This window comes from Papilio xuthus, unplaced genomic scaffold, assembly GCF_000836235.2.
Source record: "Papilio xuthus unplaced genomic scaffold, Pxut_1.1 DF826949.1, whole genome shotgun sequence".
Lineage (NCBI taxonomy): Eukaryota > Metazoa > Arthropoda > Insecta > Lepidoptera > Papilionidae > Papilio > Papilio xuthus.
The window spans coordinates 369,516-394,818 of NW_013531700.1; the positions used below are offsets into that span (position 1 = coordinate 369,516).

At 35.0% G+C, this 25,303-nt stretch overlaps 1 protein-coding gene and 1 non-coding gene across 2 annotated transcripts in view; both read right to left on the reverse strand.

Moving 5' to 3' along the window:
• Positions 1–840: 840 nt before the first annotated feature.
• TRNAC-GCA (transfer RNA cysteine (anticodon GCA)) lies at positions 841–912 on the reverse strand. Its single transcript has one exon. It is a non-coding gene; the product is annotated as a tRNA-Cys (tRNA).
• Positions 913–13,486: 12,574 nt separating this feature from the next.
• The window catches only part of AST-A (allatostatin A), a 34,966-nt gene continuing 23,149 nt past the window's right edge, over positions 13,487–25,303 (reverse strand). Inside the window, exons 2-4 of the mRNA XM_013316295.1 lie at positions 14,448–14,693; positions 13,998–14,125; positions 13,487–13,849 (exon numbers count right to left, since the gene is read on the reverse strand). Coding sequence (XP_013171749.1) covers positions 13,551–13,849; positions 13,998–14,125; positions 14,448–14,692 — 672 coding nt within the window. The 5' untranslated portion in view covers position 14,693 and the 3' untranslated portion in view covers positions 13,487–13,550. The remainder of the gene's footprint in view (positions 13,850–13,997; positions 14,126–14,447; positions 14,694–25,303) is intronic.

Here is a 25,303-nt window from a genome sequence, read left to right on the forward strand (position 1 = left end):
TATTCTAACCTTCCTATACATAAGTATAATAATTTCAACAATTACAATGATTTTTGCTTTTATCCTAGGATAATTAACAAACAAAATCGAACCCACGACTTTGATTCTCTTTTACTTAACCAAAAGATTTTATCTTCCTTAGATTTGATTTTGTCATTTATTTTATCATAGCTGTTGTCCGCGCGGAATTAAAAAAAAATTAAGAGTAGCCTATGTGTTCTTTCAGAATGTGTTCTACATCTGTGCCAATTTTCATCAAGATCCGTTCAGACGTTCCGGAGACACCTTCAAACAAACATCCATCTAAACATTCGCATTTATAATATTAGTAAGATAAATTCAGTTACCGTGTGTTTCTGAGATTAAAATCTCTGTATAAAATATCGTCATCTCTGTCATCATCTTTTACAAAACAGAGATAACGATATATAAAAGGGGATTTTGGTCTCAGAAACTCACTATTATTTGACTATATTCCTACATATAAATCTGAGAAACGCACGACACAAATAAACGCATTTCTATCTCGAAGATTGTTAGTAAAGTTCGTAAACATAACATGTAGTACTTGACGGTGAAATCTTAGAAAAAGAATAAAATCTCTAAGTTGCATGCTCGGAGTGCAAGTAAACGAGTAATGTAACTTTGAGATTTTATTGTTTTTAAAACGCAATTTAATTTGTACTTGATTTTATAATTCAACATATTATCAAGGAAATAAGAAAACCAATAAAGGTTATGTTGAATTAATTGTTAAAAAAATGCGTTTCTATAGCTGTTGGAAAGTTTCGAATTTAGATGTAAATATTTATGGATAGAAAATAATCACAAAAAGTTATTAGGGGACACCCGGGTTTGAACCGGGGACCTCTCGATCTGCAGTCGAATGCTCTACCACTGAGCTATATCCCCCAGTTGCTTCATTGTCTTATAATTAGCTTGCTAAGAAACAAAGCAGAAATATTAACCCTCAATTCGACGAAATTTTTTGTAGCAAAAATAACTGTTTCTTTAGTAAAGTCACACTTGCGTTTTTTTAATTAGTCGTTCGTCACACTGGACACCATAGAATTAGGGATTAAAAATAATAGAAGAGACAAGAAAAATGTGACCTCTAAATATTTGTAGCACTGTAAACTTCGATAACTATATTCGTCTATTAAAGACTAAATTTCGATGAATTGAAACGAAATGAATAAGCGTCTTAAAAATATTTTTTAAACACCAATAATGTCGACTTAACATTTTCATCACGTCTTTACCAATTTGCGTAACAGAAAGACGTTCCTGGATAACTTTTTTGTATATTTTTACGTTTTCAATGGCCGCCGAGAGTGTCGTTACTTAGTTTTAAAAGTAAATGTCCTCGTGTTTAAAATGCCCGTAATATTTATTACTATAATAAAGTACGCTTCCACCAGACCCTTATTGCCTTTTTATATGTTTTAATTAAATGAATTTAAATATAAATTGGTGAAAACCATGTTTAAGGCACCTACGAGATATAAGGCTGTAGAACTACGTACTTAGACGTTTAACGTAGACTTCAAAAAGAAGGAGGTTATCAATACGTCTATGGTATATTTATAAAGAATGTACAGAAATTTCTTACTTTCGAACGTATGCCATGATTTTGTTACTTTTTATTGCATTTTGTTTAAGATTTTTTTCTTGGGAATTTTCTTTGAAATTGTCTACAAATCATAAAGCAAACAAAGAGATCTTTCTCTTTGAAAATAGTGTCTCTTGACGATAAAATAGGCACTGTTTTCACGAAAAGATGCAATTTTTAATATATGTACGAAAATTAATTTCGTTCCTCATTTTTACAGTTCCATTAATATAAAATTTAATTAATTAACGAGGAACTATCGTGTTCTCTTGTTAATATAATCTGTAATGTAACGCAACAGACAGCTATCGATTGCGTTCGTGAAACATGACTATAAATTTATAATGTGATGTTATTTATGATACTCCGTTTGGGATAGACAGAGGATAGAGAGATTGACCTTGAAAATATCTGTGTTACAATGTCGTTGTTCAAATCAAAATTATAATGATACAAGCGAAAAAAAATGGAATTGTCCTCTAGTACATAACTCTAGTAAATAATCATCTAATATATTATATTTATATAATAAAAATATTCACGTAAATAACACGATTAATCATTATTTCTAACTTATGTAAATATTTCTATAACTACAGCAATAAAGTTACTATTTATAATATTACTTTAGATAAGCGGGGAAATGTGTTATAAGAAACAGGAAAAACAAATTCCCCAGAAGAAAGGACAATGACGTCAAACCACGTCACTATAATAGTGCAGTTCAATTTATCTTCCTTTGGGAGCATCCTCTGTTTTGTCGCGTCTAATGGTTATTGTTAGCCATACACAAATAAAGAGATAGTCAGTTATGTTTTCTCTCTCTCTATCTCCCTCTCTCTTACTGATTTGCTCTAATAAACGCCAAAATGAAAAAAATAAAAGTAATCAAAAGTATGTCATCACACACACACACACACAACTCATGACTGTAACTTAGAAGGGTAGGCAGAGACCACGGATCCATTTGGCGTGGCCAAACGAACCTCCACAATCCATTTTTCCTCATTTCGGGAGAGGGAAAGTGAAGGGTGGCGAGTCGCGTCGCCGCGTTTTGTTATCGAGAATTCGCATATTTCAAATTTCTTTGCCGATATGTGCTGGTTGCAACACGATGTCTTCCTTCAACGTAAGAAACGTCGGATTAATGTACATATGTAAATAAGAAAAACACAGTGGTATGAGACGGGCTTCGAACCCAGGACCTGCAGATTACAAGTCAATTCCTTAACCCCTGAGCCATCGACGCTATCACATTAATAAAGTAAAATATTATGCAGTGTTAACTTTTTTCTTTGTATATTTTATGCAAGTTAATTGAATCTTGTTATTTAATATTTCACAAGAGAATAGATTCCTTTGCTCGTCTTAAAACTTCTTTGGCAAAAACTTTTCTCTTTTGGTGTGAACTTTGATAGTGAACTGACTGAGCAGTGCACGGAGTTGCCTCATAAATTAAACTAAAACTTAACTGTAAATGCTTTAATTTTATCAAGAAACTTAACATTTTACTGCCAACAACTTTGATGAGAATATTTTAGTTTTAATAATTTATCTTACTAATATTACGAATGCGAATGTTTAGATGGATGTTTAGAGAAGGTACCCAGAACGGATTTTTCTTCATCTTCTGAAGATTTTCCATATTTTATTTTGTCTCTCGCGAGGCGATTTTTTTCATCTTACTTTTAATTTTTCTAATATTATAAAAGCGAATGCTTGGATAGCTGCATGGATGTTTGTACGAAGGTATCTCTGGAACGGCTGCACGGATTTTGTTGAAATTTGGCACACATGTAGAATATAGTCTGGAAGAATACATAGGCTATAGACGGAGTCGCAGGTGACAGCCAGTATCTTAAATATAACCAGTATAAGCAATACATAACGTTATACTTTTTTGATAATTAGATAATAATTGTGTACATTATCATATTATGTTTTTATTATAAGCAGTGTAAACCTTTTTTTTTCAGAGGGGGAATGTATGCATACTCCGCGCCCCGGGGTGGGGGGGGGACGCGGTAGTTATGTGGGATTCTCCTCCATAGCGGAGGCATTCCCACTAAACCCCTCTGTTCCTCCAACGCATCGGGACGGGACCACCGGCACGCTTTCGCTCTCGTCCGTGGCCCCGCCTGCGCCAGCTGCCGAGGCAGCTCCCTCTCGGGGGGGAGGCAACCCTCAGTCGCCGGTGATGGACTCCCCCGTGTCCATCACCAGAGAAGCAGTGTAAATCTACGGTATATTTTCTTGGTAACAAATTATAAGGTGGAATAAATATAAAGTGGATATTATAATGTAGTTGCATTAACATAAAAGGAAAACTGTCTCCGGTAGATGGCAGGACGTTGCTAAAAGTAGAGTGCGTCATTTGTTACATTGTACGAATTCGAGTTTGTATTCATACATCTTCTAGACACTTATATAATACTTAAAGATGTTTTAAATAAAAAAAAGTCTTGTCTCTTTGTAGTAAACATATTTAATATCACTTCAGGAAAAGAGTACCTATATTCCGTAATGGCTGAAAACCGATTCTTTATATCAAATTTTAACTAATTTATGTACTAAAATACGGCAAAAGCTGATATTAAAACTCAAAACCATTTTCCTTATAAAAAAAATACAATTTTTATATCCTTAAAACATTATAGAAATTATTTATATATTTTTCAATATCTTAAAGTGGACAAAGTAACAGCTTCGTATGCATTGAGGATAACCTTTTACAAATATTAAACCCGCACCTGGACAAGACAAATGCATTGTGCATCGCTTCACTGCACGCTTGCTGACATCAATAATTTTACACCTCTTTTTTACAGTAATATATATTTTATATAGCCCTTACCTTTACAATATATAATATATATATATTGTAAAGGTAAGAGGCGATAAGAGTTAATCGAGTCTTATGTTCTATATCCGTACCAAAAAATCTGTATACTATATATAAAAGAAAGTCGTGTTAGTTACACTATTTATAAGTCTTTAATTTTCTGTTGTTGCAAGTCTTTGACATACATGCCCCTCTTCGACCCATAAGGCTGAAACACCTGCCGGCGCCTTGGTTGACGGATGATATTAAAAAATTAATGACTAAAAGAAATGCAGCCAAAGTTAGATTTAGAAATAATCCTACTGATCTGAATCGCAATAAATATAAAGAGGTACGTAATAGATGCAGCAGATTATGCAGAGATGCACAGCGTCGCCACATTCACTCCGCCGTCAGCAATGGTGACCCCGCTAAGGTATGGTCGTTTCTTAACTCTCTAGGTATTGGTAAAATTAAGTCTCCCCTTTCACAGAATCTCGACCTTGATGCCCTCAACATTCACTTCACTTCTACTTGCCAAATCCCGGGCTCAGTAAAACAACAGTCTATCAATGCCCTTTTGTCTCCATCTACTTCTGATCCCCCGTTTCCTCCTTTCGTTCTTAAAACTGTTTCTTTGCAAGATGTTGAGAAAACCATTACTGACATCAAGTCCAATGCTGAGGGTGTTGATGGCATTAGTCGGAGAATGATCATTCTTGGCTCATCTGTTGTACTTCCTGTTCTCTGCCATATTTTCAATTACTCGCTTAGCTCCGGCACTTATCCTAACTGCTGGCGTAAAGCCGCAGTAATCCCAATTCCTAAAGTGAAATGTCCTACTTTACCTTCTCATTTTCGACCTATTTCTATCCTACCTTTCCTATCAAAAGTACTTGAACGTCTCGTCTATCAACAGCTAAGTATCTTTATTAACCGCAATAGTTTGCTCAGTCCTCTCCAATCTGGCTTTCGACCCGGCCACAGTACTCTTACCGCTCTCACTAAGGTCACCGATGATGTTCGCCTAGCTATGTCTAATCAGCAACTTACTGTCTTAGCATTGCTTGACTTTAGTAATGCATTTAACACTGTAGACTATGACATCCTTATTGCAATGTTAAACGCACTCCACTTCTCAGATCCTGCGGTTGAATGGTTTCGCAACTACCTCTCTGGGAGACAACAATGCATACGGGCTGATGATCGTGTATCAAGGTTCTGTGATATATCTGCCGGCGTGCCACAGGGCGGTGTTCTTTCTCCTCTTCTGTTTTCCATTTTCATCAATTTCCTCACTCCTCTCCTCTCCTGCTCCTACCACCTCTATGCCGACGATCTTCAAATTTATACCCACGCTCCTGCAGAAGACCTTAATACAGCGGTATCGGAAATCAATAATGACCTTGCCACTGTACTTCGTTGGAGCCAATCCCATGGCCTAATAGTAAATCCCAACAAGTCACAGATTATAGTCATCGGTGGATCGAAGCAGATTAATCGGCCTAGTTATGGTACTGTTCCAAGTATAATTTTTGACAATGTTACCTTACCTTGGAGTGACGCAGTCAAGAACCTCGGTGTCTATTTTGATCCAACCCTCAATTGGTCTCATCATATTTCAGAGGTTAGTCGCAAGCTTTTTGCTGCGGTTGGCTCACTGAACCGCTGGAAGAATCTACTCCCCGTGAAGACTAAAATTGAGCTTGCGCAGTCTTTACTACACCCTATTCTTGACTATGCAGACGTTTGCCTAACCGATCTCAACGAAGAACTTCTCAACAAATTAGAAAGGTTGCAAAATGTCTGCGTCAGGTTCGTCTATGGACTGCGTAAGTACGACCACGTCTCCGAGTATCGTCAGAGCCTCGGTTGGCTTCCTATCAGGCTCCGTCGGGATGAGCATGTTCTTGTGCTCCTTTATAAAGTTCTTTTTGATCCTCGCTCCCCCCCCTATTTAAAAGAGTTCTTTCACTTCCGAAGTGCTGACCATAGCCTTGTATTACGTTCTGGGTTTGGTAACATACTTGATGTGCCATTCACTAGGTCGGGTTACTTTCTTAAATCGTTTACTGTGAAGGCTGCGCGCATGTGGAACGATCTGCCTCGTGACGTTCGCGAGTCAAAGTCCCTGTCTTTCTTCAAATTACAGTTGCATCGCCATCTTCTAAATAAAGCCTTTCACTAAGCTTATTTTTCTGCTTTCCTATAATTTGTATAATTGTATTCATAGGTTAGTGTATTCATGTATATTGTATATTTATGTTGCTTAATTTGTTTAGTATATCTATATGTAACTAGTATATATTTATATATTATTAATAATTCTTGCTCTTATTTATTTATTCTTGACATATCCTGATATTTATATGTTATATATCCCTCTTTCTATGTTATTCACTCTTGTCCCACTGGGTTGCCTGGAAGAGATCGCTTGTAGCGATAAGGCCGCCCTTGCTTTGTAAATTAGTTAATTGTCTTTTTTGTTATGTATTATGTTAGCATTAAGAGTTAATAAATAAATAAATAAATAAACTCAAGAACGGCTTTACCGATATGGTTGAAAATTGGTGAAGAGGTAGCTTAGAGCTGGGAAGTGGACATAGGATACTATTTATTCCTTTTTTTCGAATTTATGCCTTGAAGAGCTGCTTTTTATTTAACTTACTAATATTTTTATAAATGCGAATGTTTAGATGGATAGGTGTTTGAAGATATCTCTAGAATGGCTTTTTTTTATATCAAAAGGAGGCAAACGAGCCCACCTGAAATCGCTAAAATAGCGAAGTGACCGTTGCCCATAGACATACGCAATGGCATATGCGTTGCCTACCTTTAATCGACGGAGGAGAGGATGCACAGAAAGAAAATATTTTCCCTTTCCATGCATCCTCTCATCCGGAAAGTCCACTTCGACTTCCCATCCTTTCCTTATAAGAAAAGGGTGGGAAGGGAAAGAGGACTAAATTAGGCCTCCGGGACGCACACTCATCAGAGGAAACGCGGAATTGCTTCCACTTCACGCCTATTTTCTGTGTGGTGGTGGTATTTCACCGGGCGAACCTGGCCAATTCGTGCGAAGATGTTAAAGCGGGTTCTACCACTCTTGAATGGCTGAACGGATCACGATTAAATTTGGCATACGTATAGAACATAGTCTGAATGAACACATAGGCTACACTAATTAAGTTTTTTTTATATATCCATGCGGACGGAGTCGCGGGCGAAAGCTAGTATTTTTATAAGAGAAGGGGCAAACGAGCAGCGGGAACACCGAGATACATCGACGCCTATGGCCGTGCTATACCAGAGAAATCGCAGATGCGTTGCCGACCTTTCACCGTTGAGGAATTATCGAATCAATATGTAAATTATTCGTATCCTTAGAGAACCGGGATAATAGGTAGCCCATGTGTTATTCCAGACTGTTTTCTACATTTACAGCAAATTTCATCGAGATTTATGTAGTCGTCCTGGTCCAAATATTCGCATTGTATAAGAAAGATTTTAACATACAAGTATTGATTTTTATTGTTAAATATTAGAACTGTTTAGCAACACTTTTATTCATTTTAAAATGGGTCTCGACAATCATATGCACGTTACTTTAATCCAATTAAATAGTCGCTAACGAGCAATTTGTTGGTCATTATGTAAATTACAAAGCGGGAAGTCCCTCGCGCCTCGCTCGATACTGTGAAGACATCAACATTTTATGTCTTTATTTTTCGTTGACTTTTAATGTTTTAACTGTTTTATTAAAATTTAACTTATAATTGTGAATATTTGAATACTATCTTACATCTTACTAATATTATAAATGCAAATGTTGGATGGATGAATGTTTGTTGGAGGGCTCACCGGATGTCGATGAAATTTGACACACATATAGAACATAGTCTGGAAGAACACATAGGTCACTAATTATGTCTTTTTTTCAACTCAGCGCTGACGGAGTTGCAGGCGACAGCTAGTATTACTATATGAATAAAAAAATCGATAGCCTAAGACAAAATTTTAATTTAAATTAAAAAAAACGGAAACAACAATGTTTTTGACTATTTCTTTTTAAGAATAAGATATAATTAGCATATCTCATAATGATATTTGAAAGTATAGCAGCTTATGAACAACTAACCGACGCGAACTGAATGTAGAAATTAATTCTAAACATAAAAGCGACGTGTGTCCCTCGCGACCCTGTTTCAAACAATACCATTGTATTAACTTTGAAACTGTTTTGTAGTTTTCAATGACACTATGAGGAAATCATGAAAATTAATCTCAATTGGACTTATTGGTGTGTGTAGTTGCCCTTAGAAATTTGGAAGTTGCTTAGCTTATAAGAATTGTCTGAACTAAAGTACTAATATTGTAAACAACGAATTTTGTATCGGTCATTAGTATGAATTCAACTTTTATCGTCAACAATATCCTAGCAATCTGCAACATGTCTACGAAGAAATAAGAATATGTGTGAAGTCAACCGGTCATGTGGCAACGTTGTTGATGGCCTAGTCACCACTGATTTACGGTATCCAAGCCCCTCAGTAAGACATGTCGTGACCCGATGATGTTATCCTAGTACAAGCTTGGAGGTTACTTTTTATGGTCACAAGAAATATTGGTAAATTAACAAAAAAAATCAAACACAATATTAATTTTAGAAGCTGATCTGACTTTGAACTCAGTTCTTGCAAATTATATTGTTAATTCTATAGGAATAATATGGAAACTTCCTATTTAACTAAGCAATTTACTAACCCAACTGCGTAGTTTCATCGGTTTTCCAAAACATATATATGTCATTAAGTTTCGACGTCATTTCAATCAATGCCTAAAATAGTGATAAAATCATCGGAGCGCGTGTCACGCGGCGCCGACAACTCGATTAGTCAAATCAAGCGCAGCCGTGTGACCGCCCAACTGGACTTGATCGTGATAAATATTTTGACACTAGTTACTCTACCCGGAATCTCTCGAGTATAGATATGTATGAATCCTATATTATAGAAATTATAATTATATTTATTTTGAAACTAGCTGTTGCTTGCGACTCTTCGCGTGGAATGAAAAAAAACTTTTGTCGTTTAAAAAAACGGAAACAACAATATGTTTTTGACAATCTGTTTTCAAGATTTTAAAATTTATCTGTCGTGAAAGCGGGAAAATTAAAAAAGTTTTGTATTTGAGCTGGTGACGAGTACTAGGAGACCAGAAGTCGTATGTCTTGCAGTATTTACACACTATCATTTTTCTCAAGTTTTGTAGAACCGATGGTAGATGGTCAGGTGTTTTTCTGTTCTCCGGGTGCTTTTTTGTCCTTCTAATAAACATCCATCCATCCATCCAAACATTCGCATTTATAATATTAGTAAGATGTCCATATATTCCTTTATCATAGATGTTCTCCAAATTCATAGGAGCATTTTGTTAAACCTGTCTTAGAAATTGAGCTTAAGTTGTACTTAAGTAAACTTTGTTATGCTAAAGGGTATTGAAACAGACTAAGACGTCTTAAGTTTAAGGGCATAGTTGTCAGCTTATGTGTAGTACCTACAAGTTAATTCATATACAATAACTTTAATAATCTGTAATTTTGAAATTTAATGATTAAGCAAACAACTTAAGAAAGGTCAAAGAACCTAAAAATTAAATAATAACTAGAGTTTTTTAGTCCTTTTAAGTTTTAAAGTTTGTATAAATCTTTGTTGGCTGATCAAGAGTAACATGTAAACTCCACAGATTTCTAAACTCCATAAATATCAGATAGGTAAGTAAAAGCATTCGGAAAACCAAGATAATATAATTTATGGGCTTTTTTCATGTCAATAAATTCAGTCTTCGGTATTCCTGTAAAAAGGAATATAAAATATTTGTCGTAGGAAATAAATAAAGAATAAAATGACACGTTTGAACTTTTATGTGAATGCGGCAATAACTTTTTGTTTACGTTGTCATCTTCAGTCGGGAGTTGTAAACTTATTTTAGGATTCATAACATAGTAAATATTGTACTTATTCGTATCTTACTAAAAAAAATTACTGTATTCAAAATCACGTCGCTCCTAATTCTCTTTACCTTATTCCGACAGATTGGATGTGTTTATTAGATGTCGAAAGCTTAGCTACACTTTTACTGTTTTGTATGATTCATATAAAGGTGTAAAGACAAGAATATGTTGGGAATCGAACTTGCTTCAAGGTCAAATTTTGCTGCGCTTTCGTGTTCATCATCAGCTCACTATACGTCCCCACCGAGGGACTCGGAGCCTACCCTAAGTTAGGGGTGATAAGGCCATAGTCAACCACGCCGGCCAAGCGGGTTAGTCGACTTCAGACATATCTTTGAATTTTTTCTCAAATATGTGTAGTTTGCATCACGATTTTGTCCTTCACCGTAAGAACGTCGGATAAATATACATATGTAAATCCGAAATCAAAAACGCATTGGTACATGGCGGGATTCGAACCCAGGACCTGCAGATTGCAAGTCAAGTGCTTGACCCCTGAGCCACCGACGCTTTCGTGTAATCTGTCTAAATTTTATATTTTAACCGTATTATATAAGTAAGTAATAAAAGTATCGTTCTTAACATTTTTGATGCCTCAATTCATGTTATGTCATAAAAATCATCGAACTTAACGTTCTTTGCGATCAGTTATTAATGTTTATATTATTTAAAAATTTTATACTTTTTATTTTATTTTGCTAAAGTCATACTTCATACTAACATTATAAATTTGAATGTTTGAATGGATGGATAGATGTTTTTTGAAGGTGTCTCCGGAACTGCTGAACGGATCTTGCTGAAATTTGGCATAAATGTAGAACAAAATCTGCAAGAACACATATGCTATTTATTAAGTTTGTTTTTATTTCTTCGCGGACGAAGTCGCGGGCGATAGCTAGTTATATATAATATCAAAATGTAACTGAGAAATGCTATACTTAAGTTACAAAATATCTGACGCTTTAAAGAATACATGAATCAGTCTCGTACAATGATCCAATTACGTATTGAAAATCCCGCACGGTTTTTGTAGTTTGGAATTCAATTCATTAATTCGTATTTAGTACACATTAAGCCATCGTGACAAGAAGGTGAATAGGGTCTTGTCCCCCTGTCACACTTCTTAGGCCCTTCGTACACAAGGCAATGTTTAAACCTTTGAAATTAATATCTATTATATCCTTGCGTCGTGAGTATCACGTGAGCTTCACACAACATTGAATTGTCAACGCGTATCGTCTCTTTGCTCCGCCGTCTTGAAGATCGCGGAGAAGATCTAGACAAACAGGTCGCGAGCGACTGGCTTTGGCGACTTACGAACGATATGTCGACGACGCGTGCTTGTGTATCACACTATATAGTAAGTCGCTTAGTGGCTAAAATCGCTGGGCTACGAAGATTTACGTTCCCTTGTGTACAAATTTCCTAAGTGTAATCAAAGCAAATACCGTTTCAATGTAGATTATTACTATCTCACCAAGTGAGGTCAGTGTACTAAGTTTTCGTTCTACAAGATTGCTCTATCATTCAGTCAGTCGAGAAGTCTTTCTTAATCAGATCATCTTCCACATAATCAACCTATCTTATCCTAGGCTTACCCTACCGAAGTATAAGTAATCCTCTTATAAAGTGATTTGAGTTGTGTTCACTTAACATTTCATCTGCTTTTTCTTTGTAATGTTAAGAAGAAAATTTGGAAATGAGCCAGTATATTAACTCAACAATAGTCTTACTAAAATGTCGACGTTTGTGTCCCCTCACTATTCATTCCGACACTAGACTTTGTTAAGAAAGCGCGTCATTTGTGCCATAGAATTGTAATTATTAATGTCTGAAAGTAATTATAATAATTATTGTAGTTTGTTCAGAGTATCTTATTATCACGGAATGTACCCTCTGAATATTTTAGTTGCAATATAGTAGAATTGAGTTACAAATAAGGAAGGTATTATTGAAATAAATACAAATAATGATGCCACATTCTATGATTTATATACTTTACTTGCATTTTGTATAATAATGATTATAAACAACATATCTTAAGTCTTTAAGAAACATACAGAATCTTAAATTAAACTCACAGAGCTATTATGAGATCAAAATTGACTAGAAATGAAACAAAAATACAGACCTTAAATATAAACAATTAATATATAATCGTAGCTTAATTATCTGACGTAGATTTCTTTATTAAAGACATCAAAGAAAGTGGGACAATAAATAATGGTTGCTATTTAAATGATAGCTCCGTGATATACAGTTAAGATGAAACAATTAACAATTTTAACCAACTATACAAAAATCTACATCACATCAACAATAACATACAAAATGATGTTCAATTCCAAATAACAGAGAGTTGGAGAAACATCGAGGCTAGTAACTTTGATAACATTATAATAGAATAGTTTGAAGATACTAAAATATTTAACTTCCATCTATACAATATATGCAAGGTATTATATTTGGCATACACTATGGAATCCAGTCAATTCAGAGCTTAAATACAAACAGTTTATTCTAGCAATAAAGATGAAAATTCACGTGAACTACAATATATTAAAAATTATTTTTGTGAATTGTAAAAGATTTTATTGTGTAACTTGGCTGGTAAACTCACAATAAAATCCATCACAGAAAAAAACTAAATAGTGTAAAAATCAATTCCAAAACGGGAACTTTTGCAGACCATCAAGATGAGAAAAGTATCTTACCTCGGCCACGTGCTCAAGCACGACAGATACAGTCTGATTCAACTCATCTTGATGGGAAAAGTTCCCGGTAAAAGGATTGGTCGCAGAAAAAAGTGCTGGTTACGCAACATCCGAGAGTGGACAGAGGTTGCGAGTGCCGTCCAACTTTTTGCCTCGCAAGAGACAAAGAAAAATATGGAGAACTGATCGCCAACCATCGCTAGTCGGAGAGGCACCTCAAGAAGAAGAAGAGTGTAAAAAAGAAACTAATATTTATGTTAAATTACTGCTCATAGAAACATTAAGATTTTGAAATATTCTTAAGTATTTAAATTAAATTGAAAGTTGACGAATAAAATATTAATATGATTATTTATTCACGTGAATTTCATCTGAAAAACGATATTTAATTTACAGTTCCACATAGTTATCGCTGTCATCAATGACGTCAGATCGTTTGCCGAGACCGAAGCTGAACCGGTGCATGTCGCGCTCTCTCTTTCCCAAACCGAAGTTAAACTTGCTAAGTCGTTTCCCCAGACCGAAGTTGTAGCTCCTGGCCCGCTTTCCGAGACCGAAGCTGTAGAGTTGCGGTCTTTTACCTAGACCAAAGTCGTACATGCGAGCGCGTTTCTCTTCATTTTCCTCATCTTCAGCGAGCCGTTTGCCGAGACCAAAACTGTACGGTCTTGCGCGCTTGATCTCGTAAACTGTAAAATAAATTGTTGCTTTAGATACTGCAACTGGAAATACTCAATGAAATAATTGAGACGAGAAGATTATAAGAATCAATTTAAAGATTTTTTTTTTCAGAACACATTTGATTTATGTTAAAGTTGATGATTGGTGAAGGATTACCTGCAGGGTCATCGTATTGTTCAAAGATCTCTGGAGCTTGAGCCTGGTCCATGTCTGATACAAACTCCTCGCTGCTCTGGTCCTCATCCACGGAGCGCTTGCCGAGACCGAACGAGTACAGTCGTGACCTAAAGAACAAATCATTTTATCTTAAACCACGAGGAACTATTAAGATTCTGATAATTTGTAGTCTAGATAAATAGAAAATTACTTTTGCAATAGAAATATGACCTTCTAAAACAGGGTCATATCTGAATCTTACTAATATTATAAATGTGAAAGTTTGGATGGATTAATGGATGTTTGTTAGAAGGTATCTCCGGAACGGCTCAACGGATCTTGATAAAATTTGGCACAGATGTAGGACATAGTCTGATAAGTCGGAGCATATAAGATATAAATTAACTTTTTTTGGAGTCGCGGGTGATAACTATTTTTCCTATTTCCTACCTTTTCCCCAATCCGAAGTTGTAAACAGGCAATCTCTTGTATTCGGACACGTAGCTGTAAGCCCGTTTTCCTAAGCCGAAGTCATACCGCGGAGATCTCTTCTCTAGGGGGGCGGAGTGGTCAGCGTGAGCAACTTGCATGTCCTGCGAGTCCTGTGACCCATGGGCATCGTCGTTGCGAACGCTTTCCGGGGTGCAGAATACGGCTCCCAAGCAAAGGATGACAATAATGGTGTTGAACATCATTCTGTAACAAAATGAGGAAAGAAATTAGGACTTTGAAAAGAGAATGGAGTGTGAGATACAGTTGATAGAGTCGTAGGCTTTTGTTTTTATATGCAACTACACATAAATATGACCAGTTTCGCTACACCATTTTCCATATAAAACCTACAAACTGTAAACGCTGCAGTTGTCAATACTTTTTAAAACTGTGGAATTTTCCAGAACATGTTTTATTTGTTTGAAAATAGTTTGTATATTAACAATCGGTTTATTGTACTAACTTTATTGACCTTCGTGCAGTACAACTATTATAAGAAGACCTCACGTAATGTATATTACTAGTTGTGAGAGAGGTCTTGTGTATATGGTAGCAAATTGTCAGTAGGAATGTAAAGGGGTTGTTTTAAATTCAATCGCAGAGACACGAGTTATTTGCGGAACTCGTGTTAGTATCAATGAAAAGCTTACAATGTTTTGTATTGCACATTTTATTGCAACTTTTTTCTCACGTACAAAAAGATAAAAATTTTATTCATGCTTTTGTTAGTATTATAAATACGAATGTTTGGAATTGAATAAAGATTTCGATGTAATTTTGACATAGATGTAGATAGTCTGGAAGAAAATATAGGCTACTAATTAAGTTTTTTTAATACCCTGCTGACGGAGTCGCGTCCGACAGCTAGTTGTACTATAGAATTAAAGGGACTAGCCATGTTCTTGTTTACCACAGAATTAATTAAAACGTCACTATTCCGGAAAGCGGTGACCCGCGAAGTTGTTGAATAAGTAATGTTTAATTTGCTACACTACTGTATTTATTAGCAATTTCATTTATTAAATGAAGAAATATGGGAATCGTAATTTGTTGCTTTTTAATTTTGGGGTCGCAATTATTATGATGTATGTATTTTAAATATCAAATTGACGTAAACATTTGATTCCACAATGAGCCATAGACAAGACATAGAAATGGAGTTCTTGTTAAGATTAAGTCTAGACAATTTATGGTTCTAAAAATGTTTAATTTTAAGGAATCTTCTGCGCGTTTCGAAAGAGACATCCAATAAATAATTTAAAGGAAATAAAGCATTCTAAAAGTATGTGGGCGAGATCGTAAACCGTGAAGAGCCTATTAGCAGTAAAGAGAGTGATCAAAGTCGATGACAAGTTAACGAAAGCAAAACCTTTGACCGTGAGATGTACGCATTTGCACTTCGTACAGTTTATTATATAATAACTTTTATCGACATATTCTACGCACATTTCAAATAGATTAGGTATAAATATTTAAACATTATTTTTAATCCTTTAAGCCTAACTTAAATATAATTAACTCTAATTAAATAAACAATTAAGACCCTTCGTGAATATTGAATTGCAATGAGTCAGTTGGTTTGTCAATAGATGGCGTTGATATTTCTTATGTTTTTTACACACTTTTATTTAAAGTGTTAGTTTTTCGATAATTTAACTTAATATAGTAATAATAAACCTAAATAATAGACAAACCAAATTTAAATTTTTTTGTCTGTCTGTATGTCTGTCGGTAAGACCGCGTTTAATCGGACTAATCCTCGGAAGGTACGCGAGGATGTTGTAGGTTACATTCATATATTCTGTACTGACAAAGTCGCGGGCGACAGCTAGTATCGTATAACACATTCATTAATCTTATTGAGACGTCAATAACCTCAGGTGAAAGAAGCTAATCCTCTTACGACACGTGAAATAAGAATTTAACGAGATCTTTTCACAGTAAATGAAGTCAGTAATTTATTTTTACTTATGATATATTAGATGTTATATGAATAGATTCAATTTCTCTGATTTTATTTGATATCCTGTGAAATGTAGTATAATAATCTCGATACGTAAGAACAAAGTCTTTTCATCCTATTTTGGACATGAATCGTACACCGCGAAACCGTTTTCAAAACTTCGTGATTGAATTTTAAACTAGGCTGTCATTCTTTTTACTTGCCATTCATACGAGGAAAATGTCGATCCGGCTTACAAGCGAAAATACACCTTAACACATTAACATAAAGGCTTAAAATCAAGTGCCCTGTGTTGAAACGATGATAAGCGGTGGGCTGTTGGAATTTGCGGCTGTGTAAAATTGAAAAAAGTTCCTCTTACACAAAGCACGCGTCATAAGTTCGTATACTATCGCATATAGTACAGTTAAGGTGTGTTTTCACTAAGATAAATCATTTTATTAATAATTTCATTAATTCATCATCAGCTCCCTATACGTCCCCACCGAGGGGCTCGGAGCCTACCCTAAGTTAAGGGTGATTTGGCCATAGTCAACCACGCTGGCCAAGTGCGGGTTGGTTGACTTCACACATATCTTTGAATTACTTCTCAGATATGTGCAGATTGCATCACCGTAAGGACGTCGGATAAATGTAAATACATATGCAAATCGGAAACCGAAAAACACATTGGTACGGTGCGGGATTCGAACCCAGGACCTGCAGATTGCAAGTCAATTGCTTGACCCCTAAGCCACAGACGCTTCATCTCAATGTGCTGAATAGTAATAAGTTATATTTAATTTAATTATCTAGCATTTCCTATATTTCGTCCAATTAAACTATCTAACGATTGACGTCAATACGTTAACTAATATCAAATTATCGAGAACTATAAATCGTTCTCCAACCACCTGCAGTAAATCAGTCAGCTAATGGCATCACTTGATTTACGAACTTGCGGAATGCTTTCCTACCATATAATGATGTAGTAATAGTCTAAGAGCCATTTATACTAGTTCTTATTCTTTTCAAGGAATTATCTTCGTATATTTTGTCGAATCTAGCAGACTATGAAAGTGAAACTATTTTTTTTGTGACTAGTCACTGTTTGCCTTGAGGCATTAACAGCTTCACCGGGCTTGAGCTGACCGGGCGTAGATGGTCTGAACCTCGTTTAAGAGTAACAAGACTCGAGCACTCCCTCAGAAGTCTCGGATTGGGCTGTTACTTCGTTATTGTTACCGGATTGGCGTGAAATTATCGTATTCTAACGATTGTAATAGTTATGTTACCCTGAATAATTATCGAAAAGCCAATTTTAATTTTTGTCCGTCTGTAAATCCGCGTTCATTTCTGTAATTTGCGAAGCGGCTAGATACATTCTGACGGGACTTTTACTGGATTTTTTAAATCCACGAGTAAGTCGCGGGCGACAGTCTTTAGCAATAAGTGAGACATGTTTTTAAGGGTTAAGATATTTGGTCTCATCCAATCATATCCCCGTTTGTTTAAAGACAAGAGAATGTCATTTCTATGAACATTAATAACCAAAAAATATGCTAGATTAAATAACTAATTTGAATTTAATATCCGTTCACTTGAAATCTTGTCTGACTCTACCTTTGTGAATTCATTTGTTTGGATGACAATGTCACAAAATGTGTCAACTCGACAGTGTAGGACGCGTTGTTTTACAATATTATTAGCTCTATTTAGACAACCAACAGAAACACATTAATATTCATACACACGGGAAACAAGATAATTTCATTAAGAACTATGAACAAATAAACTCTATCTGCTCCACAGTTTAATTCATTCATCATCAGCTCACTATACGTCCCCACCGAGGGGCTCGAAGCCTACCCTAAGTTAAGGGTGATTAGGCCATAGTCAACCACGCTGGTCAAGTGCGGGTTGGTTGTCTTCACACATATCTTTAATTTCTTCTCAGATATGTGCAGGTTACATCACGATTGTTTCTTTCATCGTAGGAACGTCGGATATATGTACATATGTAAATCGGAAATCGAACAACATATTGGTAGATGGCGGGATTCGAACCCAGGACCTGCAGATTGCAAGTCAAGTTTGCAGGGCTTGACCCCTGAGCCACCGACGCTCTCACAGTTTAATGCCAAGGTAATAATCGTTTAATCGTGCTTCTGCAGCAGTTCATATAAAATAAATGCTGTCTCTTTTATTCTCCTTGAATACAACTGAGACAACAGCATATATCTTACTTAACAGCGGTGAAAACTCACAGTAGTTTAGATTGTCAGTTTGATGTAATTCACAAATATACACCTCGACCTTCGACATCAGCTATTTAAGCTATAGACATGTCTCATCTCTGACTAATATCATAAATTCGAATGTTTGGATGGATGTTTGTTAGAAGATATCTCCAGAACGGCTTCATGGATCTCGATGAAATTTGGCATTGATGTAAAACATAGCATATTTTTTTTTAATTCCTCGCGAACTTAGTCGCGGGCGACAGCTAGTCTGTACATATAACAATTTCCCACCTTTATAAGTAGTCCCCCACCGTTTATTTTTGTGTTTTACGTTAATATTGAATTTATACCAAACGAATTTCAGTCTATAGTACAAAAAATATTTTCATAGGCCAAAATAATATGATTAAAAAAGTTAACGCAGATTGCAAAAGCTTAATATAAATAAAATGAGCTGAAAGTTAATTAAGTTTTCATTAGTTCTTATTAAAGAAACGAAGGTATAAAGTCAGGTCACGTGTGTATGTTCTGTTCACTCTCTTTTAGAGAGTTGTCGTTAAAGAAGCAAGAATTAACCAATTTGTTCGAAGTTTTCTTCCTAATTTTATTAAGGAAAAGATTGTACGAAAACAAGTTCGGTCTAATTTCAAACACGTTTGTTGCGTATAACTTTGAAATTAGATCGAAGATTAAATTTTACGAAAAAACAGGACTAAATATAGTCAAGTAAACTAATGAATAAAAGGCCAAAGCACTTGCGTATATTCGTCCGGCACCGACTAGTTTCGAACACATCAGTGGCACTTCATCAGGGTGGTCAGAGACTGTTTAGTCACTGTCAGTAAGCCGAGTTTGCGAAATAATACCAATCCCACTCACCCTGATGAAGAGCTCCGATGGTGTTGAAACTAGTTGATGCCGACATCGGACAAATACGTAAGTTTACGTATATGTCTCACGAAAGTTTGAATAATTTAAAGTCAAGTACTTTTTTTACAATAAATGTGAATATTGCGAACGAATATAGTTCTTTATAGTAAGGATAAAAATAAAGCTATCTAACCATTAGTTGACCTTTTTCATCTTTGAAACAATATCCTTTGCTCTTTGAGTGGAAAGATAAAACCCCGTTCTAACTACATGGAATAAAATGGACTAATTTTAATACGTCTGATCTTTTAACGTACAAAGCTGACCGTTACGAGTTTAGTAAAAGGATTATATATTTAATTTGATACATAGAAAAATGTATACTGCTATAAAATATAATAAGCTCGATATTTTATACAATCTTTGGTAAATTCAAGTTTATTCTTTTATATTCAACAATCAAAGATGATACTTAACTTAGTATTACAACGCTTAGTGAAGTTGCAAAATATCGCACACATCTTGTTATATTTTATAGGTCATTTTCTATTACGGGGCCGCGGACGAGAGCGAAAGCGTGCCCGTGGTCCCGTCCCGATGCGTTGAAGGAACAGAGGGGTTTAGTGGGTATGCCTCCGCTATGGAGGAGAGGTCATTTTCTATTAAAATTTAAATTAAATTTTGAAACTTATTATTTACAATTACATTTATCATTAACTAGCTGTAGTTCGCGACGCCCATCGTGCGGAATAAAAAAAAGTAACCTATGTGTTCGTCCTGACTATGTTCTACATTTATGCCAAATTTCATCGAGATCTATTAAGCGGTTGTAGAGATACGTTCTAACAAACATTCGTCCATCTAAACATTCGCGTATATAATATAAGTAAGATGTTGATATTGTAGAAAAAAGTAATAAATAATATCACAGAGTGACGTCACTGGTTATGACTCTCACAGAAAATTCTAGAACAAAATCTTTGTATTTTGTAGTTCCGATCAGATGTCACCTCATTTTTCATTGAAATATTAATCTTTGTAAAAGGTCATAGCGATGGAAGCCAAGAGATTATTCTTTTCTTAGGCATTTGAATGGAAGTTACTTGATATTATTTTTATATATTTTAGCTGAGCGTCAGTGGCTCAGGGGTCAAGCACTTGACTTGCAATCTGCAGGTCCAGGGTTCGAATCCCGCCATGTACCAATGTGTTTTTCGATTTCTGATTTACATATGTACATTTATCCGACGTTCTTACAGTGAAGGAAAACATCGTGATGCAACCTGCGCATATCTGAGAAAAAATTCAAAGATATGTGTGAAGTCAACCAACCCGCACTTGGCCAGCGTGGTTGATTATGGCCTTTATCACCCTTCACTTTGGGTAGGCTCCAAGCTCCTCGGTGGGGACGTATAGTGAGCTGATGATGATGATATTTTAGCTCAAATTATATTTGTAAGATTGTCAAAAAAATAAACACACTGCCTCATTCAAAGTCGTCTTTGGTCGTCTTTAATATTCATTTAGTAGGAGATATATCCACACTAAAGAATTCCCTTAGTATCAAATAACATATGCAGAAATCAATCGTACTATTAGTAGGAACTAATGTTATGAATGCGATAGTTAGATGGATGGATAGTTGTTTGTTTGTAGGCATCTAGTGCACTGCTGTACTAGATACCTACAAACCTGGCATAGATGTATAACATATTCTGGAAGAACACATAGGATAATAATGTCAAACGCTTTATCAATTTAGTTTATAATATTATGGCAACAGATGGCGGAACATATTGTTTAGATCGCGGTATCAATTTATTTAGTATATTTATCGACTTGCCGATCGCATATCAATAAAGTTGACTCGCACCAAGATATAACCAGTGTTTCATTGTGACTCGATACATCTCCAGTGAGAGGGAGACTTTTTGAGACTGCTTTACAAATAATCAAGGCTTTTTTAATCTGCGCAGACGGAGTTGCGAGTGACTGCTAGTGTAATATGGTTCAGTTATTTCGTTCTAGTTAATTTATATTTCAGACATAGTAGATATCGTTATTTAAGTTTTCTGTTCAATTTATAACTGTATCAAAGATAAATTATTACAAATGACGTTAAAAATATCTTCGTATCGTTCAAACTTTCAGATTAAAAGGCAAGTTGCCAAGTTATAGATAAATCGTTTTCGTTTAAGTTTTAATAAAAATTATTAAAGTTCGTTATTAACTCCATAGATGTTTTCTTAATGTGGGTTTCACTGTAGGAACAATTTTACAAAAACACAAGCTGTCGCCAGCGTCTCCGTACACGCTGGTTTAAATAATAAATAGTAGCCGATTCTGAAACCTATTAAATATGTATATAAAGTTTTATTAAAATCAGTCGAGCCGTTTCGAAGGAGTACAGTAACTTATACTGTGACACGAGAATTTTATATATAAAATGACGTCATCATCCTGATTAAAAAAACAAGCATAAAAATAGTTTAAATTTTTAGTACAATCAATCCACTCAAACAGAACACTACTGTAGTACTTACATATTGGATAAATGGAAACTAATACCAACTGTTTAAGCCTTGTTTACTATATTTTAAATACACTATTTATAATTATTTAAAGAACACATCAATTTCTTTGTTAAATTATTTACATCACATCTCGCATTCACTTCGCGCCTTAATCTATTACTTCTTTTTTTTTTAATTTGTCTTAGTGGAATGTCGATGGCCAGTTTTTAACATAAAAATAATATTTAAATAAATACCAATTATAAAATTACCTACTACTTTTTATCAATAACGTTTTATTTTCAAATTAATATTTAAAATTGTTGTCTATTTTTCTAGCGCCATCTATTGAGTAATTATTGACACCACATAATATTTGAGCCATTTTAGACTTTTTTTATTAAATTCAATTTGAATACTTCCTCAACCTTTGCGTAATTAAATGATACTCAAGTTAACCTTTTAGCATGTAGTTAGAAAGTTGTTCGTCTACTTGAATGTTTCGTCGCCTTGTCTTTTGTTGTCCGAGTAATTGGACCCGATCTCCCGGATTAACTTTGTTGTTGAGTTCTCATGAACTTTGGATATCAGATGGAATATAATAATTTTAATTACTGATTTTAATTTTATTATTTGTGTTCATTTCTATATTGTAAATTAAAATTTTATATTGTGGCTTAGCTATATCGAAATACTTGAGAATGTGTCATCTCGGTCGGCGTTCTAGATTTTATAAACAACCAGCTGTCGCCCGCGTCTCCGTCCGCGTGGAATGAAAAACCTTAATTAGTTGACGGCAATTATTTGATTTTTTCTCATCTTTTAAACCTTCCCTAGACCTCGACGAACATTTCAAGATCAAGATAAGATAAAAAAGGAAATCGAAAGACACATTGGTACATGGCGGGATTCGAACCCAGAACACGCAGATTGCAAGTCAAGTGCTGGACCCCTGAGCCACCGACGCTCTCAACAGTAATTAAACATTATAATATTAAAATTAAATTAATATTTTTTATTATGTTATAAACCGTTAGATCTTGATTTCATACAGTAACTTGAAGTTCGTAAGTTAACATAAAGTTGTGTGATCGTCAATCAAAAACAATTTGGGACCATGTAATCTTCGATACGACCTCGTATAGGGTTAATAAAATTAAACGACCTCTTTGACTAATCGAGGGGAAGTTCACTTTGGTCGCAAAATAAACTATCTGCTTACTGCCGGCGAAATACCTCAAAGTCAAAGGTTACGAGCAAAATTAAGTTATCTTCTGCGTTAACTCTATAAATGACTAGCTCTCACCCGTAACTCCGTCCGTGTGGAATTTTTTTTTTATCAATAGCATATGTGTTCTTCCAGACTATCTTCTACATCTGTTTTAAATTTCATCAAGATCGGTTAATCCGTTCTAGAGATAACTTCGAACATCCACCCATCCATCCAAACATTCTCATTTATAATATTAGTAAGATTTTGTATTTAAGGATATCAGTAGACTCATACACTTAAAAATGATAGACAACAATCTGTCAACATAAGTGTGTAACCGTGGGTTTCTGATACCAAAATCTCTGTATGAAAAATATCGTCATCCCTGTCATTATCTTTGCCAAAACAGAGACGGAGTATTTGTACTTAGAAACCCACGGTTAGCCAATAACTGCGTGGAATACGTAAATTAAAGCGTATAAGTCTATATGTTTTTAAGTCAAATTTCATTACGTTATTACAATTCCTTGTTATTGTCCATGGTTTGAAAAACACAAGTTTCTTGTATTGTAAATACAATGCATTTCATAAAGAAAATGTAAATTTTCTTACTAAACTAGAGCAAACTTTATTCAAGAGTTAATTTAAAATTCCATTACATTTTGTATGAAAAGTAACAAGCAAATTGACAAATTATTTAAACTCATAGGAAGTTTGTATGCAGATAATATTCATTTGATGTTTTGTTAACAAGAAAATAAATAAAATATGCATAAAAATGCACATAAAAATGCAGAGCGTCGGTGGCTCAGGGGTCAAGCACTTGGCTTGTAATCTGCATTGTGTTTTTCAAATTCCGATTTACATATGTACATTTATCCGACGTTCTTACGGTGAAGGAAAACATCGTGATGCAACCTGCTCATATCTGAGAAGAAATTCAAAGATATGTGTGAAGTCAACCAACCCGCATTGGGCCAGCGTGGTTGACTATGGCCTAATCACCCTTAAGTTAGGGTTGGCTCCGAGCCCCTCGGTGGGGACTTACAGCGAGCTGATGAAGAAAAAAAATGCACATGGTTCAACAGGACTCTTAAACAGAATATTACAACGTCCAAAGTCTAGCAAACTACTTTGGAAGTTTTTACATAAGTATTGATAAACGTTAACAATTCAAAATACTAATTTAAGTTAACACAAAGAAACAACACAAATATAAGATAGTTCTATATTAAATATATTAATCGTAAAAATGTCTAATGATATCTTTTTCACTCTATATTCCAACTTCTATGACTACTAAATAGGAAATACATAGTAACCAAACAATTTTAATACTAGATTAAACTTACATTTCGGAACTTAAGTGCTAAATCATGTTTCCTATCGTTCGATTATCAAATCTGTCATCAAACATGCTAGAGTGGACGCGAAATGGCTTTTAAATATAGTAACCAGCTTTTGTTTAGACAAGTGACGATCCCCTTTTATTTAGTACTAGTTACTGCCCGTAACGCCGTCCGTACGGATTAAAAAAAAACTTAATTAGTAACCTGTATGTTCTTATAGACTATGATCTTCTATGCCAAATTTCATCGAGATCTGTTGAGCCGTTCTGGAGATCATTTCTTACAAATATACATCCATCTATCTAAACTTTGGATGGATGGATATTTGTTAGAAGGTATCTCTAGAACGTATTCATGAATCACGCTGTAATTTGGCATAGACTGAAACAACACATAGGCTACTTATGAAGGTTACTTTAATCTTGTGTGAGCAGAGTCGCGGGCGACAGCTAGTTTTACATTAATAAGATATGTTTGAATACGATATTTAACCAAAGTGTAACCTTATCTAAAAGACAATAAGACGTTACACTTTATAAGCGCGTGGGAAACCGCGTTTGACATTTATTCTTAAGAAAAACCTTCAATCATTGTCAATTTTAATCACAATCGATCATATATTTAGACATCGAAAGTGCGGAAAACATTCCGCAAAGTTACTCATCCAATATGTCCCCAACTGAC